A 23,849-nucleotide genomic window follows, 5' to 3' on the forward strand; every position below is an offset into this window, starting at 1 on the left:
GGCAGCACAGTCCGGGAAGAGTATTTCAAACATTTAGGAATAACTTAGTATTTCACGAGTCTACGTGAAATTTCAAAGGCATTTCACAAGGAGCTCTTTTCAATAGAGTCTGTTAGTCTGGAGAATATTGCCATGGTATTATTGACAGCGCCCAGAAAAATGTCTTAGAGACAAATAAGAAGGCCCAAAGGAAATATGGAAAGCAGAAGACCGAGTTTTAAAGTAAAACTGAAGTGATGATGCCAATTTTGAACCTTACAAGTGAGGGTTTTCCCATCTTGCATCTGTACATGCCTGGGTTAATGCTCAAACTCAATTAGTTGTAGTTAGCTCTGTCCTTTCCTTTAGGTTCAATGACCTGGACATAAAAACTATACCTTAATATACAGCAGACTTCATTATCCCCACTGAAATTTAAAGGATTCTATGGGGATTACAAAACACCTCTTACTAATTGCCAAGTTCAACTCTGTTAGGCAACCACCTTCCTCATCAACCAAGAGAAAGGTACCTCTGCTGGGGCTTCCACCAACATCATGGCTATCGTCAGGCATGACCATGCGCCTACAAACATGAACTATACCCCCTTCCCAGACACCTAGAAAAAGTAAAAGTGTACCCTGTTTCTCAATTTTAGGTGAAATGGTTCTGCAGCCCACAAATGTCATACGTTTGGTCCCCATGGGGACTGAGGACACTCAATCAGAGAGCTCAGGTCTCAGGATTGAGCACACGCAAACTTCAGGCTGCTCTGGCAATACCAATTGTTGCACTTGACTTTATCTTGGCTCACAGCCAAGCACAAGAGCGCTTCCTTTTGCCAAGAAAAGTGGCCAATTTTGCCTTGGGCAAGGCGGGAAAAGTTGACAATGAAAACTATTTTTAACTTCCTTTCTTTGCCCAATAAAACTTCTAAATTTCTCCTCCACTGCCATACCAGGATTCCTAGACCCAACACAGAACCTCAACAATGCTCCCACCCAGGAAGGAAGAGGTTGCATAATGGAGTCTAGGCCAGCCAAAATGCCAGGGGCATAATTGACCGGGACTACAAAGATGTTGGCGGGTGAAGATGAGGGTAAGGGGAGGCTTAATCTGAAATGGGCAGACAGCTCGGTAAGTCTGATGACTGATACTGACTATAGAGAAATAGATTTTTATTTTCTTTTTAACACACAGAAGAGAAATGAGAGCAAACAGACCTACTGCACACGTTAATTCGCAACCGAGAGGGGCCTCATATCCCAGCAGACGGCTGTCCCCACCAGACACCACCGTGGATTCTCTGTCTTCACCACGCACACCTGGTGCCCCACCTCAGCACATATCCTCGGTGTGAGCCTCTTACCTAACCCACACAACTGGGGGCCTGGACAGAGAGGAAACGCGTGGAATTTCTCACACCTCCTGCCTACTCAGAGTGGCCAGCGCCTGGCCCCTGCCCGCATCCTAAACTCCCCTTCTCTTCCTGGTTTTCAGCTTCTACCAACCCCTCCTCTAAGCTCATTTTTAGCTGTATTTTTACCACCACCCCACTCCACTTTCTTCCCATGTCCTACTTATTACCCACTCCCTGCCATGCATCACCAGAAACACAAAACACACATACAGTGGTTGGAACATACAGGCTGTATCCCCCATCACCAACAGTTAGGCAGAGGAGGGTGCTAGGTATTCCAAAGTAGTAATACGGATGAGTTTTTTTCCCCAAAGTTCTCTTTGAGCATTACTAAACTTGTGCCCACATTGTGGTAAAATAAGCTCCTTTACATAGGAGAAGATTCCTAATCTCATGTTTCTACAGGAAAACAGGATGCAAACTAAAAACACTCAAATTAAAGGCCATAGAATTGTGAGGTGGAAACATCTCAGAAAGGAACAAACAAGTAAATGCCTGAATTGATTTTTAAAAATAACTATTAATACATCTATTAGATGCTACAAATTTGTGATGTCTGTTATACAGTTCCAGATATAAAATATATACAATGTCTTAATAAAAAGCTTTCAATTTGGATTTTTTTTTGCCTGTACTTTGACATCCTCTAAAATGCTTTAGAGGTAAAAAAAAAAAAAAAAGCTTTCAAAAATTACCAAATGCTTTCCAGAAAGCTAGTTATTATAAGCTTTGTCCAGTTAAAGTTTTAGCTTTTTACCCAAAGCCTGTTGAGTATTCTAAATCAGTAGAGTATTAAAAACAAAATGAAATCTTAGAAGCACTTTACTGGCTGATTTTTCATATGCCCTCAAGCCCCACTAGGTCAAAATTCAGAGGAAATAAGATTCAACCCTTAAACAATGCATATGCACCCACTCAAATATTCCTACCTATGTACATAATTCCAAGAATTGACATTAGCTAAATAGATCTCTGTAACTGTCCAAGGGGGGAAAAAAACCTCCCATATACAATCAGTTCGGCAAAGTATTACTGCAAGGGGCACTCAAGTTTCATTAAGAAATGCAGAGTGTCGTTATATTAAATACAAAATTGCAGGGGGAGGGTAATCACTGAAAACATGTTCTTACCATTCTCACTGGGCTCTGTTGGCTTGGACACGTCTCTGAACGGAATTATAACTGCATCTCCAGGCACTCTGGGGCTTTCCACATACTTGGGCTTCCTGACGGGACCTGCAGTGGGAAAGATCTGAGTGTGGCTAATTTTTTCCAGATGCAAACAAAGCTTCAGAATGTACAGTGTGTGTCCTCACCAGGACCCAAATATGCCTAAAGGAAGAGCCAGCCCCTTTCCCTCCCTTGAAACACACACACACACACACACACACACACACACACACACGAGTCATTTCAGTACAGACACGGGAATGTCCAGTCTGGGCTGCCAAAGCTCAGATTTGAGAATGTAAACTCTGACAAAAACAAAAGCTGCTCTTTTGCTGTGAAGTCTCTACAGCTGTCTTTGCTGCATGTCAAGTAGGTGATTCTGACATGTTCAAACCTGGGTGGCTTGGGGTGAAGGGTTTTTTATATAATTTTCCTCTAACTGGGATGAAGACGATTTGGTTGCTTGGTCTCTCCCAAGTCAGGAGCGTGGACTACAAACAGCCAGCCTGTAATATCACCATGCTCTGAGCAGCTATGGAACGCAGGCATCTTATCTGGCTGGTGACGCATGGTAATTGTGCGGGGCAAAGACGACTGCTTTCTTGGCAGCTGACGCAGCTGCCTTCAAAAAGGCACAGCAGCCAGTCCAGCACGCAATTCAAAGACGCAGGAGAGACTGAGCGTCTTATCTCCTACCTCCTCTTCAAGGCTCCCCACAACCCCAACATATCAGAAAATCCAGAATTCTTAGTAAGACTGAGTAGAACCCTCACACGTTGCTGCAGGAAATGCACAATGGTGCAGCCGCTTTGGAAAACAGTTTGGCCATTGCTCAACAGGTTAAACACAGAGTTACCAGACGGCCCAGCAATTCTACTACTGTGTGACTGTATGTTCGCATAATAACTAAACTTGTACACAAATGTACATGGTAGCATCATTCGTAATAGCCAAAGGTCCACCAAGTGATGGCACCAAAATGTAGTATGTCCACACAATGGAATATTACCAGGCAATAAAAAGGATGACACACCAATTCATGCTATGGCATGGATGAAACATGACAACACTATGCTAAGCGAAAGAAGTCAGTCACAAGAGACCACAACTCTACGACTGCATTCATATGTAATGTCCAGAATAGGCTAATCTATAGCAACAGAAAGTATGCATGGTTGCCAGGAGCTGGGTGCTATGCAGGCTTGTGGGGAGACAGCTAAGAGACACAGGACTTCTTTTTGAGGTGATAAAATGTTCTAGAATTAAATTGTGGTGATGGTTGTATAACTGTGACTATATTAAAAACCACTTTACTGTATGCTTTAAATGGGTGAATTGGGTGGTATTGAATTATACCTACATAAAGCCACTTTTTAAAAAGTGCCTATTCTGTCTGCTCTTTTCTTTTCTTGTCTTTTTTTTATGACCCCTCCCCTACCAAGTCTGCTCTTTTCAAGCATCACGTTACATTCTGGTCTAGAATCACCCACTTGACTCCTGTTTTCCTCGGTTGCCTTATACTTAAAAGTGGCTTTTAACAAGGTCACAGAGACAGGAAACACTCTGCATGAGTAAGAGAAGGGGCAGGGGAAGGAGTGCCAGGCAGAGGTCTACGACTCTCCCCTCTGCTCAGCCCCAAGCCCTGACCGTCCCAGGGCCCCGGCTCCGTCATCGTCATGGCACCATCAAGAGGGGATGCAGGCGGAGCACCCTTCCACCTCAAACACTTCATGCATCTGAGAAATCCTGTTCGAAATATGGTTTGTGGTGAGAGATGCTGCCACCTAAAGGTTCACTGCAAAAGTATCTACACTACTATAAAAAGTCTAATTCCCAGCCAGCTATAATGAATGTACTACATCTTAAAATAGACTGTTATCAGCAAAGCTTATATACTTTACAAATAAGGATGTTATTTCAACCTTTAGAAACCATGGTTTTTAAATGACTAATGTAGTATTTAATCACATGGCTGTCTTCTTAATTTATTTAACCCTGCCAGAAAGAGAATTTTTTAAGAGGTTAAAACAGAATGGTTATAGGGAAGGGGAAAACATATTTTCAATCTAAATGAGGGACACAGGCTATGCAACAGTATCCAGATTTTTATCTAAAACATATATATGTCCACATATAAACATACATGGGGGAAACACTGGGGGGGAAAGGATAAAATATTTGCTGTGGAAGAGATAGAAACTAGAAAGAAGGGCCTGAACAAGACAGACAGAAATGGAACGGGGACAAATACAAGAACCAATCTACACTTTTGAATGGACCCAAAGGCCCTTTTTTATTATTATTGTCTGACGACATGCAGCTGCCCAACCAGCAGCCATACCCACTGCTCAAGAGATGCTCGTATTTCTGCTCACCTTAACTCTTCAGGCAAATCTAAAGAGTTTACTTCCAGGCTCAAATCTACCTACCCAATAAAGTCCTTCAAAAATAATCTCTGATATTAAGTACTTTCTTAGAATACAGGCTATTTCAGATGCATGTATGATGGTTGTTCATAATAATTGGACCATGGAACCCAATGTCACCCAGGGCCTTCAGAAAGCATCCTACTTGTCCCTAACTGTTCTATTCAGAGGCATCCCTTAAATATAAGAAATAACACAACACCGGGGAGTCAGGATGTTAAGAGCAGAGACTTTTGAGTCCGGCAGACTTAGGTTCAAATACCACACCCCTCCCTCGTCACCTCCCCCTAACTCGGGCCTCGGTAAGTCCCAGCGCTAAAAGATGAGCAAGTGAGCCTCCTGCTACAAGGGGAACATCTGTGAGAGCAGAGCCCAGGCCAATCCTGCTCCCAGGCACAGTAAATCACAGGACTGGCAGATCTAAAAGGAGACCGAGAATATACCAAAGTAAATCAGTGGTCCCACAAGGCACTAATAAGCACTTACATATATTAATTACTTCATTCCTAATAATTTTGGGGAAAAAAAGCACAATTTCCCCCATTTTGGGGTCAGGAAACTGAGGTTCAAATAAACTAAACAATTTGCTTATGGCAAAGCAGGAAGGAATTCAAAGCCTGGTTTATGCAGTTTTGAATCCCATGCACTGAATCACCATTCGGCACTTACAAAGCTGTGAAATCTAGATTAAACATGCACTTCTAGAAAAAACCAAGGCACTGTGACTTTCCACCAACTAGTCATCTGACAAGTCTTTTATTCATCCTACTTGTCTCTGATCTCCCCTAACTTTTACTAGGAGCTGAAATAGTATGAAGTGATTATAAACAACTGCTCTCTAACATGATCCTTTTATTTAAATTGCTTTTCACAAACAGCTGAACTTCAAATGCTGTAAAACAAGATAAATTTATAGCCATAGAGGTTTTATTCTTTCCCCCCTCAATCACTCATTAGAGAATTTGTGCAAACTTTGCATTAAACAGAGCAGATGATACTTTGCCTCCACTCCCTCTCAAAACACCATTAAAGTTGCAATAAAAGGATTAAAGAGAGACCGACAGGGCAAGGACACAGCCACAGGCAAGAAACCAAGCTTCTGAAACTGGAAACAGACTGCCAAGGAGTACGGGGCTGAGCAGAGGCTAGTGCTGGGGGTGGGGGTGAGAGGGCTCAGCCCAGGCCAAAGAGCCTCAGGGACACTAGGCTGCTGGGAAGGCGGGGCACAGCCCAGCACCTCACGATTGGCTGATAATCTATTTAAGGAATAGACCTCAGAATTTCTTAAGCCTGGAGCATTCCCTCTCTCTTCCTGGAGGCTGAGTTTATTCTCTGGAAAGGTTGAATTCTAAGATCATGGAGATTCGAGAGCTAAACTTGTGAGTGCCTTTTTCTGTTTTACTTTTGTGTTTTGGTTTTTTTTTTTTTAAACTCCTAAATTCTAAATTAAAAAAACTAGGATTAAGAAAAATGCTACCCACAGACTGATGGGCCCCAGACGTGTGCCCCCTCTCAGCTGTGAGAACTGATGGCCAAGCTTGTATGCGATGGCAGGAAGAGATTGGAGGATTCCTTTCTGGGGAAACTCATTGAGAGAGGAGACCTATAAATAATCATTGTTGGGGACGGGGACGCCCTACCAAAAAAACGGCAGCTCCTCGACCAATCATGCTGCAGCACAGCCTCCCCTCAACACATACCTTTCAATAAGCTTGTCAGCCCCTTATACCTATATACAAATAAGGTGCCAAGGAGCACAGTCAGTTGAAGGACTCTGCCTAGAAAGACAGCAACTTTAATAGGTTAAACAAGGACCTTTGAGGAACTAATAGAAAGCAAGAAAGAAAAGCAACATCGCATCTGCTGCACAAAGAGATACTGTGACAAGGGCATTCAAAGCCTGTGATGTGGTCAGCTGAGCAGGCTGTGGCTGCAGAAGAAGGACAACTGGAGCCAGCACAAGCACCCAACTGCCCGTCTTTCACTTAAACAACCATCTATGAAACTGGTAACACTCATCTCTGGGCCATCAATATGGAAAAACTCCCCTCAATCAAGTGGTCACATTCCTTGTCAACAGAGATTAAAACTGAAAAATCCACCTCATCAAAACAACTGCCTAGAACCTTTCTACACGTAGCTTTTTGTTTAAAACAAAATACTCATGCATGAGGTATTTTAAAGTAATTTCCCCCCATTTCATAAACCAAGTGTTAGAAGGCTGATCCTCCCAAATTAACCAGAATGTAATACTACATAACAATTACCCACAACACACGGTGTTCTGGCTACGAGCTATGTTTTAAGGCAACGGGCTCTTAAAAACAAGACTGTCAGGTCTTAGCTGAGAACTGGCTTATCTAGAGCATCGGTCCCCAACCTGGTTGCCACCAGGGACTGGTTCATAGATGATTTTTCCATGGACTCAATGGGTAGAGGTTTCGGGATGATTCAAATGCATTACATTAATATCACTTTATTTCTATTATTATTGCATTATAATATAGAATGAAATAATTATACAACTCACCATAATGCAGAATCTAATGTTGCCACTGATCTGACAGGAGGCAGAGCTCAGGCAGTGATGCGAGTGATGGGGAGTGGCTGTAAATTCAGATGAAGCTTCCCCTTGCTTGCCTGCCGCTCACCTCCTGGTGTGTGGCCCAGTTCCTAACAGGCCAGGGACCTGTACTAGTCCGAGGGCTAGGGACCGCAGATCTAGAGGCCAATGTGTTTCCTTGGCACAGCTCCCAGGCAGCTGACCCCCAGCATTGGTATCAAGCAGCTTTTCCAGGTGTGACATGCTCAAATTCTGATTCTGATGTTCAGCTGTGGGCTGGGACCCCAGACCAAACTTTCATAATAAGGGCAGGCCTCTAGGGAAAACCAGTACTTAACCACCCCCTCCTGTCAGGTGGAAATGGGGTCCCAGAGGCTGTGGTTGGAATACCAACTTCTCCAGTTTACAAGATTTAAGAGATAAACAAGGTTTTTCTCAGTCATAAATTAAACCTGCTTCATCTGAACTCAAGATCCCTTTCCTCATTCCAAACCCCCCACTATGTGTCAGAAGGGGAGGGGGCTCTCGAAGTTATAAAGGATACTTAAAATTTTAAAAAATGTGCCAAAAGAGCTTAAATAGCCATAAACTTGCAGGCACCAAGTACGCAGCTTGCAAAAGAACAGCTCCTGCCAGCTTCTTTAATTGTGGAGAAGGGCCTTGTGTCAGTGTGGAAGGAGTCGCCAGGGCCAGCACCTTCGCTTAATCACTCCATTCTGCAACCTCAAGGCAGAGCAATCTCCCCATTCAGTATGCTGCCTTTACATAAATCTCTAAATATGCTTTCCCAGAGGCCAGTTTTCCTACTGTTTTTGACATTTTAATCACACAGCTGACTATTTTGCTGCTTAGAAACTGCCATATATGGAATATTTTCTAAAAAGGGACAGTAGAAATAAACCAAACTGGGCTTTATCTCCAGGCAGTGAAAGAAAGAAGGGCAAGGGTTACTTTTCATTCGAGCCTTTCAGTTAAAAATAATTATATATATGAAAGCAATATTTGGGACGCAGAACACCTGAGGCTACTTATTGCATTTAAAGTAGATCTTACATTTTTCATGACATCTGGAGACCATGAAAAGTGACACTTTGTGTTATCAATCATTTTAGGGATTTTTTTTAGCATCTTGAACTTCCACAGTAAAGGTTCCTGTCAATTTTATCCGGTATAGGTTTTCATTTCACATTGGGAAGTGTTCACAACAAGATGAGAAAAATAGAGATGAGTAAGGAGGTTTTGTTTTTGTGTGTGTATGCTTGGGGGCTGGGGCGGTGGTTATCTCTAAAGCAAATGTCATTAAATAGCCAATTCCAAATGGTAAACTGTGGTGAACAACCAGATCAGAGTCTTGAATTTTGAAAGAGCAAGATATCCAGACAGAGCTTCTAAAGATTCTTCCTCCTACACCCGCAAAAAGAATGCTTGGTAAGGGAGGAAAATGAGAAGACATCCAATGTGAGACTGAGGAAAGGGGAAGACAGCCTAACCAGGCCTGTGGCATAAAGGGAGTCCTTTGTACCAGGGCGCTGGGCCTGGCTCCCTGCTATTCTATTCCTTGCTGGACTTGTGGCAGGGCTGGTGGACTAGTGGCTTTGTCCAGAGACTCCATCGTAAGGGGTGAGAGCCTCCTGGGAGGATTCCTTTTGCGGGAAGGAGGAGCAGGACAATGAACTGACCCAGTCAGAAAGCCCTGGCCAAAGGGGAGGGTGATTTCAAGCACAGCGTGGCGTCCATCCCTTGGATTTCGCCTGTGAGAGGCAGGGGAGCTGCTGTAAACAAAAACCTAAAATGCTGCTTGAAATGGCTCTCTACTCCAGGGAATGACAACGCCTGGGATGCTGGGGGCCAACGCCGGGTGAGGCATCAGGCGAGAGAAGTACACCAGCTGCCCCAGCAGACATGCCCTCTGGGGACTTTCCGAAACTTTAAGAAACACTTTACAAGTGCCTGGAGCCTTGTGTAAAAAAAGGAGGGCATCAAGTCAGCACAATTTGAGTTCTTACTACTACTGTGACCTCATCCACACCCAAAGACCGGTGAGGTCTAGGGAAATTCAGGTCACCTGCTGATGATGAATGAAATTTAAAAAGTTACCTGACGCCACTTTTAATAAGCCTCCTTTTATTTATTTCCAATACCTTGATTTTAAGGGTCCACTGGGGAAGGGTGAACAGCCTTCATTCACTCATGCACTGCGTGGGGCACCATGAGGCTGTAAACCTTCACTGCCGCAAGGTGCGCTGAGCTAGCAGGGAAACAGCACATCAAAACGGAGCCACGCTCCTTTCAATAAGGCATCACTAAAATAAATGTTGACAAAAAGTTTGTAGTTTGCAGTCTGCATGTTTACAGTACCACGAGGACAATAAACCCCAACTACAACAAAATAACCTATGTTTCTACTTGAAGAACAGGAATTGATAGTAGGAAAGAGTGTGTGTGTGTGTGATGAATTGTGCTCTCTTTGATTCTAACTGATGCTATTTGCTTCTGTGACTGTGCTTGCTTTTGGTTGTTTGATAAATACAGTTGATCAGAGTGAGAAACAGGTGTAAGAGCGGGAGTGACTCCATGACAGGCCGAACTTCCTGAAGTAGGCCTAAGTTTCGGTTTCTCCGAAATGACGCCGCCCTTCCCCCCGCCCCCCAATGACACTGACCACAACTGGTGCCAGGTGGAAAAGCCCGAGGCTTGGAGCCAACCAATCAGGAGCCAACACGATCAGCCACTTTTGAAGGAGCAAATGAACTAAGGGGGGAGGAGGGATGGAGTGCCCAGTGTGTGGTGTGCAGACGAATGTATTGTGTGCAGACTAGCGTGTTGTGTGCAAATTAGCATACAAAAAAAGTATAAAAGCTTAACCTTTACCCCAGGGTGGGGTCCTGGTTTGTGAGAGGCCACTGTGTTGGTGCTCTGGGACTTGGACCCTAGCTCGAGCTAGCCAATAAACTCCTTTGCCTTTTGCAGCCTCAGTGACTCTGTCTCTCTGTTCCTGGGGCCGAGGGGAACCGGCTCTAACATACTTTCTTCCAATGCCATTTGATCTGTCATGCTGTTCCTGTACTGTGCCTAAATTATTATATATTAAAACATGGAAATGCATTAATTTGCTTTATTTATTTACTCAACAAATTATCAGGGGCACATCCTCTGCAATGTCAGGCACAAGGGTGAGAACCACAGATGTGAATGCATTCTCTTAAAGCTCTCGGCTAAGAGGACAAGAGTCTATTACATCATCTGAATTTTATTCTAAAACACATCAACATAAACAGTTGGTATGAATATTATGTCCGGTGGCTATAATCTACCACCTAAAGGCAATTAGTTGTTTTAATCTGGAATATAGACTCCAGGAGTAGTTAACTAGCTTTTAATCAAAAGGCCACACTCAGGAGATGCTGCTGCAAACCAGTCAGCTAGCTATCCTTACCACCAACCAACAGCAGGGTTATGTTAATTAGCATAGGTTAGAAATGAGCCTTGCTACTGGTTAAATTACTGACTTTGTTAATTAGTGTTATGGTTGTTGGAAACATTTTCAGTGGTGAAATTCGAATTTGAGGTAAAGGGGATGATGACTAGAAATGTCACAGAAGCATCCTAGCTTTTGTGTGAGCCAGGGATAAAAATCTAGCAGGCCCTCAGGCACCTAAGGCTCTAAATCCAGCTACTAATTCCTGGGAAGCCTTAGGCCCTGGATACAAAATGGCAGGATAACCTGAATGCTGCCATGGGTGGGCAGAATTCTAAAGAAGTCATTCCAAGATTCCCAACCCCTCCCCTTGTTATGGAATCAAACACAATCTGGGCACTGCTGTGAAGGGACTCTGCAGATGAAATGAAGAATTAAGATTACTATTTAGCTGACTTTAAAATAAAAAGATTATCCTGGATTATCGGGGTGGGCCCAATGTAATCACATGGACCCTTAAAAGCAGAAGTCGGGAGATGAGGCGGGAGGGAGGGAGAGCAAGCCAGAGATTCCAGTGTGAGAAGCATCCACCCTCTGGACTTGGCACCTTTCTGGCTCAGAAGAGAGAGGAAGGATACCACAGACAAAGGAATGTGGGCAGCCTCTAGAAGTTGAGACAGGCACAAGGAAATGGGGACCTCAATCCTACAGCTGCCAGGAACTGAGTTCTGCTCCCCTGATTGAGCCTGGAAGTGTTTCATCCCCTGAGCCTTAAAGGAATGCAGCCCCGCTACTCTCTTGATTTCAACCTTATGAAATCCAGAGCAAAGAGCCAGCTGCACCACGCTGTGCCTGGACTTCTGTCCTACAGAACTGTGAGACAATAAATTTGTTTTAAGATGGTAAGTCTGTAGTGATTTCTCAGGGCAGCAACAGAACACTAATGCATTGTTTATGAAATACTATCTTATGTGCTACAGGTAGACACCGAATGCAAGGTGCTGTCAGAGAACAGATCCCTGAAAAGGACAAAACTAGAACTTTACTAGGCATAGAAAGCAGGTTTTGTGGCTGCGTTGTCCTCCAACTAATAAATTTGTGTATGGGCAGAACTCAACCTGAGCGTTGTTTTAGTCATACCCAGCAGCGAGTTTACAGGGAGGAAATCTCTGGCCCTCACCTGCTCTAACTTTTGGCAGTAATTATAATTATCCATGAAGAACCTAACACCTGAAACTGGTTTCATTAGCTTTGTAAGAATCATTAAGCAAATAGTTACCAGTCAATGAACTACAAACTTTGATTTTAAGATGTCCCCGGAAGAAGGATCTGAGTCCTTCCTGGAATGGTAATTTCGGAGTTTCTCTAAGGAACCGCAGGAGCAGCGCTTAAGGGGAACGGGTTCCTCTGTTCTTCACACAAGCAGGAAATGAGCCCTACACTGCATGAGGTAACTGACCCCAAAAAGAGAAAGGCAGGATCCTGAGAATTTTCTTTCCATGTAGGTTAGGACCAGTCGTGCTCAAAATGTGGTCCCGAGACCAGCACCGACAGCATCACCTGGGAACTTGTCAGACATGCAAATTCTCAGCCCTTCCCCAGACCACAAAGTGATTCTGACGCCCATTAAAGTTTGAAAACTACTGGCTTAGCCTGTCTGGGGCAGCCCTACAAGACCTGGCCCTCACCCCAAGGAAGCTTACAACCAAGTATGAGGAAAAGAGCACGAAGGCAGGCGATCTGGGGAGAAGAGCAGAATGGAGAGGAAGGGGCAGCAACTGGGCTGAACCTGAGGCTGAGCTGGGGGCAGCGCCACTGAGAGGGAATGCACTGAAACGGGGACAGGGTATTTTACTCTTTCCACTCCTAAACAGAATAAAAGCAGCCTGAGAAAGAGAACTTAGCTCTTTTTGGCTTCCTTATAGAGCTTAGCACAGTGCTATGTATTCAGTCGGGGCACAAATATCTATTCCAACAGGAAAAGGTTTCTTTCTACTCTTTAAATAAGTTATACTTACTTTCTATAAACTAATAATTTCTAAGACATTTTCTAAGTTGGGAATATTTTCTCATATTTATTCAGCACAGTGGCCAGTAGGGAATTCTGCTGTAATCTCATTTGTTCCTTCTGCCAGGGCAGGAGATTTGGAAGTAAAGGAAGGGGTGGGAGAGAGGACATGGGGCCCAGTCCACCGAGAGGCTCCCACCTGCTGGAGGGCACTCCGCCGAGACGCCTCCCAACCACCCCGGAGAGGGCAGGAGCAGAGCAATCCTGTGTCTCACCCATCAGCTCTCGCTCTCTGCTCTCCACAGCGGCCAGGTCAAGACCCTCCCAGCCTCTTTGAACAAATCTGATGCACACACATGCACTCTCCACCCCTCACCCTATGCAGGAATCCTCACGTCCCACCTCACAGAGAAAGCAGCCATCAGGAGGAAACACCTGAAACTGTCTTCAACCCCGTCCTCACAGTCACCTGCACCGCTACTCATCCAGTCACAGCCACAATACAGCTAACCCTCCACCTGGGCTCAGGGTGCCGAGATCACAGGCAAGAAAAGGCACGAGAGATGCACAATCCAACCGTTCCTATAGAAAACTATCTAAGAATTATTGCTCTGGAAAGGATTTATGGGTTTAATCTGGGTCAAAAGATCAGCCATGGATAGGAGTTACAACCTTACTAGGGTTGCGCTGAGACCATTAAAAGGGCCCAGCTTGGACAATGAGCTACCACTATACCCCCTTCTGAATGGCTAAAATTTAAATACAAAATGTCTCACAAAACTGCTGGTGAATTTGTAGGGCAACTGGGACTCTCATACTGCTGGTGGGAATGCAAAATGGTACAATCATTTTGGAAAACAGTTGGCATTTTCACATCAGTTTAAACATACTATATGACTCAGCCAATTGCACTCCTAGGTACTGACTCAGGAGAAATGAAAACTTACATTTATACAAAAACTTTCACGTACATATTTACCGCAACTTTATTCACAGTCACCAACAACTGGAAACTACCCAAATGTCTTTCAGCTGGTGAATAAACTGTGGTATATTCATGCAATGAAGTACTACTCTGCAATAAAAAGGGTTATTGATACCCACTATAACATGGACAAATCTCAATAAGCTAACTGAAAGACACCAGACTCCAAAGGTTATATATATATATACTGTGGGATTCCATACATGACATTCTGAAAAGGCAAAACTAGAGGTTTAGAGAGCAGATCAGGGGTTGCCAGGGCTGAGGGGCTGACTACAAAGGAGCAGCATAAGGGAATATCTGGGGGTGAAAGAACTGGTCTTTATCTTGATTGCAGAAGTACATACACAACTCTGTGCATTGGTCAAAGCTCACAGATCTGTACAATGACCAAAAAAAGTGCATTTTACTCTGTTAATTAAAAAACACATTTAAAATTTTTTCAATTAAAAAAGGGGGCTTGGGGCCGGGCGCGGTGGCTCACGCCTGTAATCCTAGCTCTGGGAGGCCGAGGCGAGTGGATCGCTCGAGGTCAGGAGTTCGAGACCAGCCTGAGCAAGAGTGAGACCTCGTCTCTACTAAAAATAGAAAGAAATTATCTGGCCAACTAAAAATATATATACAAAAAAATTAGCCGGGCATGGTGGCTCATGCCTGTAGTCCCAGCTACTCGGGAGGCTGAGGCAGTAGGATCGCTTAAGCCCAGGAGTTTGAGGTTGCTGTGAGCTAGGCTGATGCCACGGCACTCACTCTAGCCCGGGTAACAAAGTGAGACTCTGTCTCAAAAAAAAAAAAAAAAAAAAAAGGGGGGGGGGGGGCTTGGCTTATGGTGTCCAAGTGTGCAGGAGTACCACTCATATGATACTAGTGATAGCCAGCAGCAGGAAGCTCCCAAGTCTCAGGTCCTGGGCAAGATCTCTGACCCACTTAGAGGCAGAGACAGGTAGAGGCCAGCCCCAGCACCTATCATCTCCGTCCACCCTGCTAAGACAGCCCTAATTTTTCACTATTTTTAAAAGTATCTAATACTTGGAAGGAGACAAAAGAGAGATACTTAAGGTGTCCCTTTAATGGAGCTGGGTGTTGTTTACATAAAGCAGACTCCACAAGATTATCTTACTATAGATAGATGTGTACATTCTAGATTGACTTTGGTAATAAGTTTGTCATCACTGGCATAATTACAGAACATATCTAGTAGAAATTTTTTTTTTTTTTTTTTTAGAGACAGGGTCTCACTCTGTTGCCCAAGCTGGAGCACAGTGGCACGATCATAGCTCACTGCAGCCTTGAACTCCTGTACTCAGGCGATTCTCCTGCCTCAGCCTCCTGAGTAGCTGTGGCTACAGGCGTGGGCCACCATGACTGGCCTCAGAATTTTTATTGTTTTTATTAATAAAATGTGGTATTTTGGAGTATCTGACTGATTAGCCTCGTGCTTCCTATTTGAAATATGCAAATTTTAGCTTTAAGTGAAATTCATTTTTAATCTATAAACATAAGATTTATAAATTAATTTTAAAGGCTTATGAAAAACCATGTTTTAAAATTTTAACTATAATACACTGAGCAATAATTTGAACCTCTTATCATCATGTGTACACAAAATGCTGCTCTCAAACATCAAAAGGCTCATCTGAAAACAGTCTCTCCCTTTCAAATTGCTCAATGGAAGGAGCTCAAGATTCTCTCAAATAAAGAAAAAGAACAAGAAAAAACATTTCCTTAACTCCAAGTCCACCACTGTCTACTTCGTATCCCACAGCTCCTACCCAGCTGACAAAGCTAGCCATCATGCATTTCTGTTCTCTCAGCTGAATTCTAGAATGTTCCATGTGCTACCACAGCCCTTCTGCCCCCAGAGCACGTACACTGTCATCACCTGTGTACTTGTCAGCACCCCCAGTGGACTCACTCCCACGTGTCCCTGGCGTCTGCACAGAGACCCTATCTCTCATATCAGGAGCAGTCCACAAAAACAGAGAGGGGGCTGCTGTCAGGCCACACACAAGCAGCCTCTAACACCCCAAGGAGTCCTACAGCAGGCTTCACCTGAGGCTGAAAGCAAGGGCAGCACAAAGGTTGGGTTTGTGAGCTTGAGCCAATGTCTTTCTCTGACCTCCTTGGTGATGAGCTCACACTGACAAGCATGTGCTTTCCATTATCTGAAATTCCTCTTGCAAACTTCAAGAGCAGTGGCAAAGCGATATTTTGGGGCTTAGCTGTTATCTCTTCAGTGTCTTAAAAGGACAAATTACACTCACAGATGCCATAGGTGACCCCTGACATCACTGAGAGGAGGCCGATGAAGAGTCATAGCCGCAGCTCTCCTCACAGTGAGCCTCCTCTCGTCCCCTGCAAGATGCAGGCCATCGGGGCCACTCAGCAGCTATCAGTGTGCTGGGGTCAGGACACAACAGAGGGAAGGGTTTCCACATTAAACGTGCTACAGTCCAGGTTCTTGCGGAAGTTTTCTTCTTGGTCAAAACCACCACAATTTTACCTGACCTCACTCTCAAATAGCTAATCAAGATGAACAGGAGTTCCTGAATATACACTGATTCATTACAACAAAAAGAGTGGCTCCTTCTTGACTTTTTTGAAAAAGCCAACTATAATTCATCTCCAGCTTAGCACCTGCTAATAGTCAGCCAGGTCAACCACAAGGCCGTATTAAACCCTCCTCCCAACTCCCCCACCTTCACTGGTTCTGAAAAGGCCTCCAATGGATGTAAACACTTCAGGGTGAAGACAGCAGCTAAGCCCAGCCTGTCCCACGTTCCCACATGTCAGAGTGGGCCTTAGCCTGTTCCCTGACTACTTCCCACACAGGTGTAAACATCTCAGCCATGAGTGCAAAAACATCTGAAAATACCTGAGGGCAAAGAAGAATGGAATGAGACCATTAAAATAATGCCCCAAACTGCCCATACCAAAGAAAAATAGCTCCAGAAGTCCAGGGTTCCAAGCTGTTCTACTTTTATACCTCAGCTATTAGATAATTTTGAATAATCGGGGAGAAAAAAGCTCACTTCAAGATATAGGGTAATAGTTAATATGCCAAAAGAAATAACTACAGATATTTTTTAATCTGTTTACTTTTTATGTCAGCCTGGTCATGCATAAAGGCAAAGTCAGAAGGTAGCCTCTAAGAACTTAAAATACTCTTCGTAAAAGTACTTTAGCTACGAGAATGGCATGCAGATCAAGTAAGACTGTGGTCCCCAAACCCCAGTCCGTGGCCTGTAGCAACAGGGCTGCACAGCAGGAGGTGAGCCACAGTGGGTGAGTGAGCAAAGCTTCACCTGTATTTACAGCCGCTCCCCATCCTTTGCAACACTGCCTGAGCACCACCTCCTGTCAGAGATCAGCAGCAGCATTAGATTCTTATGGGAGTGCAGACACTACCGTAAACTCTGCATGTGAGGGATCTAGGTTGTGTGCTCCTTATGAGAATCTAAGGCCTGATGATCTGAGGTGGAGCTGAGGCAGTGATGCTAGCGCTGGGGAGTGGCTGCAAATACGGATCATTAGCAGAGAGGTTAGACTGCACAGTAGATGTAATGCACTTGAATCATCCAGAAACCATCCCTTCCCCCGACCCAGTCTGTGGGAAAACTGCCTTCCATGAAACCGGTCCCTGGTGCCAAAAAAGTTGGGTACTAAGTAAGAGTCACAGGACTCGGCAGAAATCGTTCCTAGAATACGCTGCTCATTCAGCATTAACCACAAGGTGGAGCTGCTTCAATGCTAATTCCAGACACACAGCCTGGCCAGAGCAGTTTCTTCACCATCATGGCAACAGTGCTTGCATCTGTTAGGAGCGTGAAGTCCAGAAATGCTTTTTCTTTAAGGTTTCAGGTAACATACACATGGTTAACGGTCTATATTGAGGAATTAAACCGCTGTGGCAGCAATTCCCTGCCACCATTTTGGCCCAATCTAAAGCCCCTACAAAGACCGATCTCAGCCCCAGTTAGAGCCAACAAGGCAACAAAGTGGGGCAGAAAAGCCCCGAGTATTCCTGAATTATATCAAAGTGCAACACTGGAAGTTCATCTACCCTTGAATCCATACTGATATGAATAAATGGGAAAGAATAAACAAATCTCCAATGTGGAAAAATTCTAAACAATGTATATAGATAATCCCTCTCAAGGGGGGTAGGCTAACTCCCCACCCCTGTGTGTGTGCCATGCACACTGACCTCCTTCTGGAAAGTACAGCACACTCCATGTATAGTATGTATGCATATGGATACACACACTTTCCTACATGGAAAGAAGGGGAGGAAAAAGAGTAACTTTACCATGGAGAAACCAGGCAACAACTGCCTTGGCCAGGTGACCAAGATAAACATGAACAGTGGTAAGTTATGTTGCTACTATGTACCATCAACACGATGTGGTGAGAAGCCACTTCACCTCTGTAACTCCTGCCCGGAAATCTGTAACTCCATCTAAACATAAGAAAAACACCACACAAATTCCAATACAGGGGCATCCTACAATATACCAGACCAGTACTCCTCAAAATTGTCAAGGTCATCAGAACAAGGGAAGTCTGAGAAACTGTCACAGCCAAGAAGAGCCTAACGAGACATGACAACTAAATGTAACGTGGGATTCTGGAACAGAAAAAGGACATTGGGTGTGAACCAATATATGAACAAAGTATAGACTTCAGCAGGTATGAATATTGATTCATTAATTGTGAAAAATGTATTCCACTAATGTTGTATGTTTGTACCACAGGAAACTAAATATGGGGAATATGGAAACTCTCTATTATTCTTTGTAACTTCTCTATAAATCTAAAGCTACTTTAAAATAAAAAGTTTATTAAAAATAAAAGTTCATCCAAGGCTCAAATGTAACAAGTAATAAGAAGTGCCTTCACATACATAAGAATCCCTTTACCTTCTATACTGAAGTATTCAGACTGTGTTCCTGACAGTCCCTTGACACTTGTCACAGAGGAAGGTGAAGCATAAAAACACTGCTTCACTGAAGGTCATTTGAAGGACAATGGCAGGAACACAGAGGTTGTGGCTTCTGTGCCATCTGTAGCTTTTGAGAGTGATCTGATCTAAGGCTGCTGTTCTGGGTGGCAGTGAAGTGAAAATGACTGAGGCTTTGGAATCAAACGGAGGTTCAAATCCCAGCCAGTCATCAGCTAGCTGTCTCACCTTCAGGAAAGTTACCTAACCTCTTGGGGCTCTCCATCACTGGAAATGGGGCTGGTACCTACCCCTCAGGGCTAACGTGTTTGTGATGTGTCTAGCACATGGTAAGTACTGCATAAATGCTAGGTTTCCACTGCTCCTTTCCTTTCCTCTGAGGCAAAAATCACGTTGACAGAGTATGGCCCAAGGGCCACAGAGCACCACTGAGTGTTTTTATAAATAAAATGTTACTGGAACAGAGCCATGACCGTTCATCTACGTGTTGTCTACGGCTCTGTGCTACAATGGTGAGTCAAATAGTCGCAACAGAGACTGAGTGGCCCTCAAAACCTAAAATATTACTATCTGGCCCTTGACAAAAAAGTTTGCTGACTCTATTCAAAGGTCGTCAGTTACCATATTTCCAAGGCTAACAGACACTTGTCCTTATCGTACTTGACCTTCACAGCTTTTGCCTCAGATGTCACATCTTGAAACCCTTCCTCCTCCTTTGAGACTGGCAATCTGAGCTTAGGCTCTGTACCTCCAACTCCTAGGTGCTCTTCACAAACAAGGTTCCGTGGAACATCCAAAGTTCAAGATGTGCAAAGCCAAGCTATTCCATAGTGAGTTAATTAAACCAGCACCCCTGGTAGGCCAGAAACAGCATTACCTGGAATCCTAGGACCAACCGGGGTTGACATTCCACTTTTCAGAGCCTTAGAATCTTTACCAAAAATACAGGAATGAGTCCCACCTTGAAAATACCATAAATATTAAATTGGGAAAAAATGTGAAGCCACTGAGCACAACATTTTTTGAATCTGGATCCATCTAGAAAATCAAGCTGGAGTTTAGCAAGCTTCTCAATTGGTCAAAAATGTGTTAAGGGTATGACAAGATACAGATCCCCTCTGCTCTCTGGACTGCTGGGCAGAGCCTAGAGCAGTCCCAATGGACAGATCATTTAACCCAACTGCTATACGAATATTTCCTGTATGTGCCACAATATAAAAAGGGCTGGGAAGCGCTTGCCCTGAGCCATTCTGCACTTTTCTTCCTTCCCTGATCCTCATGTACAAACAGGTCACTACAACCTAAAGATTCTTTTTCATAAAACTTTTTCAAATCAACCCACATACCTCACTGCACTCCCCTCTGCCACAGTAGAGATTTAAACCATGATACTTCATGGGAATCACGACAAGAGTCCCAACCATTCTCCTCAACTCCAAGATGGCCTGTATGCAGCAGTTAGCATCCTAAAACCCAAATCTATTTATTTCATCCTTCTGCTTAAAATGGTCAAAGGACAGCACTGCCAAAAGAATAAAATCCTTCCTGGATCCCACCGTATTTCCATCCTCATCTCTGATGCCACTGACCCTACCAGGCCTTGTAAGCTCCGGCCACCGCAGCCCACTCACTCACATTTCCATGTACGCTCTGAATGTCATTCATGTGGGGCCATTCTGTCCCTACCAGACAGTCTTTTCACCCAGCCTGACTCCTGGAAGCTCCTGTTTGGCACACAAGTCTTGACTCACCCTTTAGGAACTTCTTCCAGCGTCACACCGGGGAGCCTTACCAGCCTCTGAAAGGGGAGTCTCCCTCTTCTCCTTGAGGCCACGGTGCCTTGCAGACACCTCAATGCCTTGAGTGTTGTCATCTGTAAGCTGGGAGGTTCCCAAAGCATACGGCCTAGTATTTATTTACTTTTACATCCACTTCATCTCTACCCCAGAGCCCAACACATAGCTGGTGCTCAATAAACCAACAGAAAACAAATGTTTATGGAACCTCAGGAAGTTAACTAAGTGAAAGAAAGATTTAGGTGACTCAGAGAGCCTCTGAGGCTGTTCAGAAAAATATCACCACCAAAAACAGTCACATCCACCTACACAGTGTCCTCTGATGGTGAAAGGGATCCTGGAACAGTCTCTTGGCAGCTTAGCTTCCAAACAGTCCAGGAGAGCTGGAGAGAGAAAGAGCCCTTGAGAGAACCACAGCATAAAAAGGAACTTTATTTTTAAAGGCCAAAGGGCATGCCAACTAAGAATTTCCAGTTTGAGAGGAAGAAACAGGGAAAGTAAACCACAAAAATAATGAAAGGGTGTCAAAAGTGCAAACAAAATAGTGATTCTCTTAAGCAATCTGATAGACGTTTCGCATTTCAGGGAAAACATGTTGACCTAAACAGGTTGTCTTTATTTTTTCCCTTCTGTGTATCACATAGAAATCTACCAGCAGCAGTGTCAATAAGTCAAGGTTTCAGGCTACATGTAAGATTTTTTTCCCCCTGCCTTAAAAGGACCTGTTATTTTTCACTTGCTTATTAAAACATCACAAACTATTAATATAAGAAAAATAAAGTGTACAGTAAAACCTAAAATCAAGTAAATATTACATCCTCAGAAACTGTTTAACGGGTGTTTGCCTGACCCGGCCTACTGATGTCATTTCTTCCTGAGAATCTTACAGGGCCCAAGTGGTCACTGTGAAGCATCTCTTTATAGTCAGGCCAGATCTGCTCTCCCCTCAAGACAACACTCAGATGCTGGGTGGTTTCCCTACCTTCACTCCCAAAATCTTTGGTATCAGCTTGTTTTCTCGTGAATTGCTTCTCACACTCCTCTAAAACTCGGTTACTAGTGATCTTTATTACTTTCAATAAAAGCTACAACAGGATCAAAAATAAATAAGCATAAGGCATTTGGCTGTGAGCAACACACACACAAGACAGGAAATGAAAACCAATTAAGTCTTTGGCAAGAGCAAGACCCTTCCCACGGAAACTGTACATGGGTCCGCTCATGCACAAAGCCATGCCCAGAATTTACAAACTCAGCTCCAAATATCAGCAGTTTGAATGGTTTCATCAACATTTACTAACACAAGTCCAAATATCAACATTAGGTCTTAAAGGTCCCTGCATTGAAGCAGTAGTGCCTTCTGTCCTCCAGGCCAGAAAGACTGAAGTCGAACGAGGACAATATAGGAGACAGGATGACAAAGGGCAGGAGTGAGTGACCAGATCTCAGAGGTCAGGGCCAGTCTGATGTAACATGGCAACGGCAGCAGCATTTCGCCAGCACGTCCTGGGAGCCAGGCGCTGTACAAACATTCTCTCTAATCCTCTCAAAGACCTATTTGGTAGACACTTTATTCTCACTTCCAGATGAGGAAACCAAGGATTAGAGACATTAGTCTAAGGAAACAGAGCTACTAAGAACAGAGACTTGGGATTGAACACTGGTTTGTCTTCCCACGATACAACATAGCCTGGGTAGAAAAGGAACAGTATATAGAAGTTCAAGTTTACCTAATGCAGGTAAGACCTGCTTAGAACCTCAAAACTTCTTTAAAAAACATATCACTCAGAGAATCTTTTAGATGTCTACATTCAAATTTTAGTGTGTGTATATACATATATACATCAGTGCATATATATTCATTCAAATCTTAGAGAATATACAAACCTGCTCTAACAGAAATTGTATAACTAGAAAAAAAGTTGTCAATTATTTTGTAAAAATTTTTTCAATAAAGGAAATCCCTACTAAATTTTTACCAAAAAGTCTGGAGTCCACAATCACTTTCTGATTGACATAACAGGAGATTGCAGTCTATGGACTGCTTCTCACATTCTTCTAAAATTTGGTTACTTGTAGTCTCACTGGTTGATCTTTATCACTTTCAGTAAAAGCTACAATAGGACCAAGAATAAATAAAGCCTCTAATTTCTGTATCAAATATTAACACTACTAGACTCTGATGTGCACAACGAGCCATATATTTTCTTGTGATTACCTAAGACCCTCAACATCCTTGAGTTCTATATCCAGAGTCCTTGTGAAACATCAACCCACCCAAGACAGGAATATCCCTAATACTTGCTATGAACTCAGAGGACACCTCTTGCTGGCATTATAGTGGAGTTGTAACTGGGGCAAAATGACCTCACTTGCAAGGAGGCGGCGGCGGAGACGGTGGAGGGGGAGAAGAAGGAAGAGACGTGGCCAACTGTGGCAGTCTCAACTGCTGGTCCCTCAGCCAGTCTCAGCCCCACATGCCCCTCACATGATGGGATTATGGTGTACAAAGCACATGTTTCTGGTACAGTGTAGTCCTAAGTACAAGCCAGCTACTTCATCTGGTGCTCATCCAAATAAACAATCTACTTTAATGGCAGAAGGAAAACGGCTGTGTCATCAGGAGATGGTGTATCTGCACATGGCATTTATGAGCCACTTAAGGGATGTTCAAGGGTGACCTGACAAAGGCTTCTGCCTCAAGGGCTGACTTTATCATTTACCTGCGTAAGGAGCAACTTTGTGACTCTGCTCTCTTGCATGGTTTGAAACGATACGTAACTGTCTGCTCAACTTCCACTCATTGCTTGGAAAGCAAATCCAGACCACATTGGAGCATTTACTCTCCACCAGCTTCACAAACCACAGGCTCTCATTTCCATAGACGGCACATAGCAGCTTCACAAATTACCGAGGCAGGGCATCACCAGCCATCCTGCTACCTTTTTGCTTTACTTAAATTTCTCTTTTCTGCCCCAAACCATTGCTTTTTTAGACCTTTTTACTAACACCGCCAGTTCTAAGAGCTGGCTTCCTTTACAAGGCAATTTTATATACATACCATTTTAATCACTTCACATGAATCATGTGCAAACCAAGAGAAGATGAATAACCCAAGTGGTTGG

General features: G+C 43.8%; 1 protein-coding gene across 4 annotated transcripts in view; it reads right to left on the reverse strand.

The window, feature by feature from the left end:
* TANC1 (tetratricopeptide repeat, ankyrin repeat and coiled-coil containing 1) overlaps positions 1-23,849 on the reverse strand; it is a 224,407-nt gene that overhangs the window by 82,661 nt on the left and 117,897 nt on the right. For all 4 annotated transcript variants that reach the window (XM_045560314.1, XM_045560312.1, XM_045560311.1 and 1 more), the window contains one exon: positions 2,530-2,634. In XM_045560314.1, the coding sequence (XP_045416270.1) occupies positions 2,530-2,634 (105 nt within the window). The remainder of the gene's footprint in view (positions 1-2,529; positions 2,635-23,849) is intronic.

The sequence above is a fragment of the Lemur catta genome, chromosome 8, assembly GCF_020740605.2.
Source record: "Lemur catta isolate mLemCat1 chromosome 8, mLemCat1.pri, whole genome shotgun sequence".
In the NCBI taxonomy this organism is placed as follows: Eukaryota; Metazoa; Chordata; class Mammalia; order Primates; family Lemuridae; genus Lemur; species Lemur catta.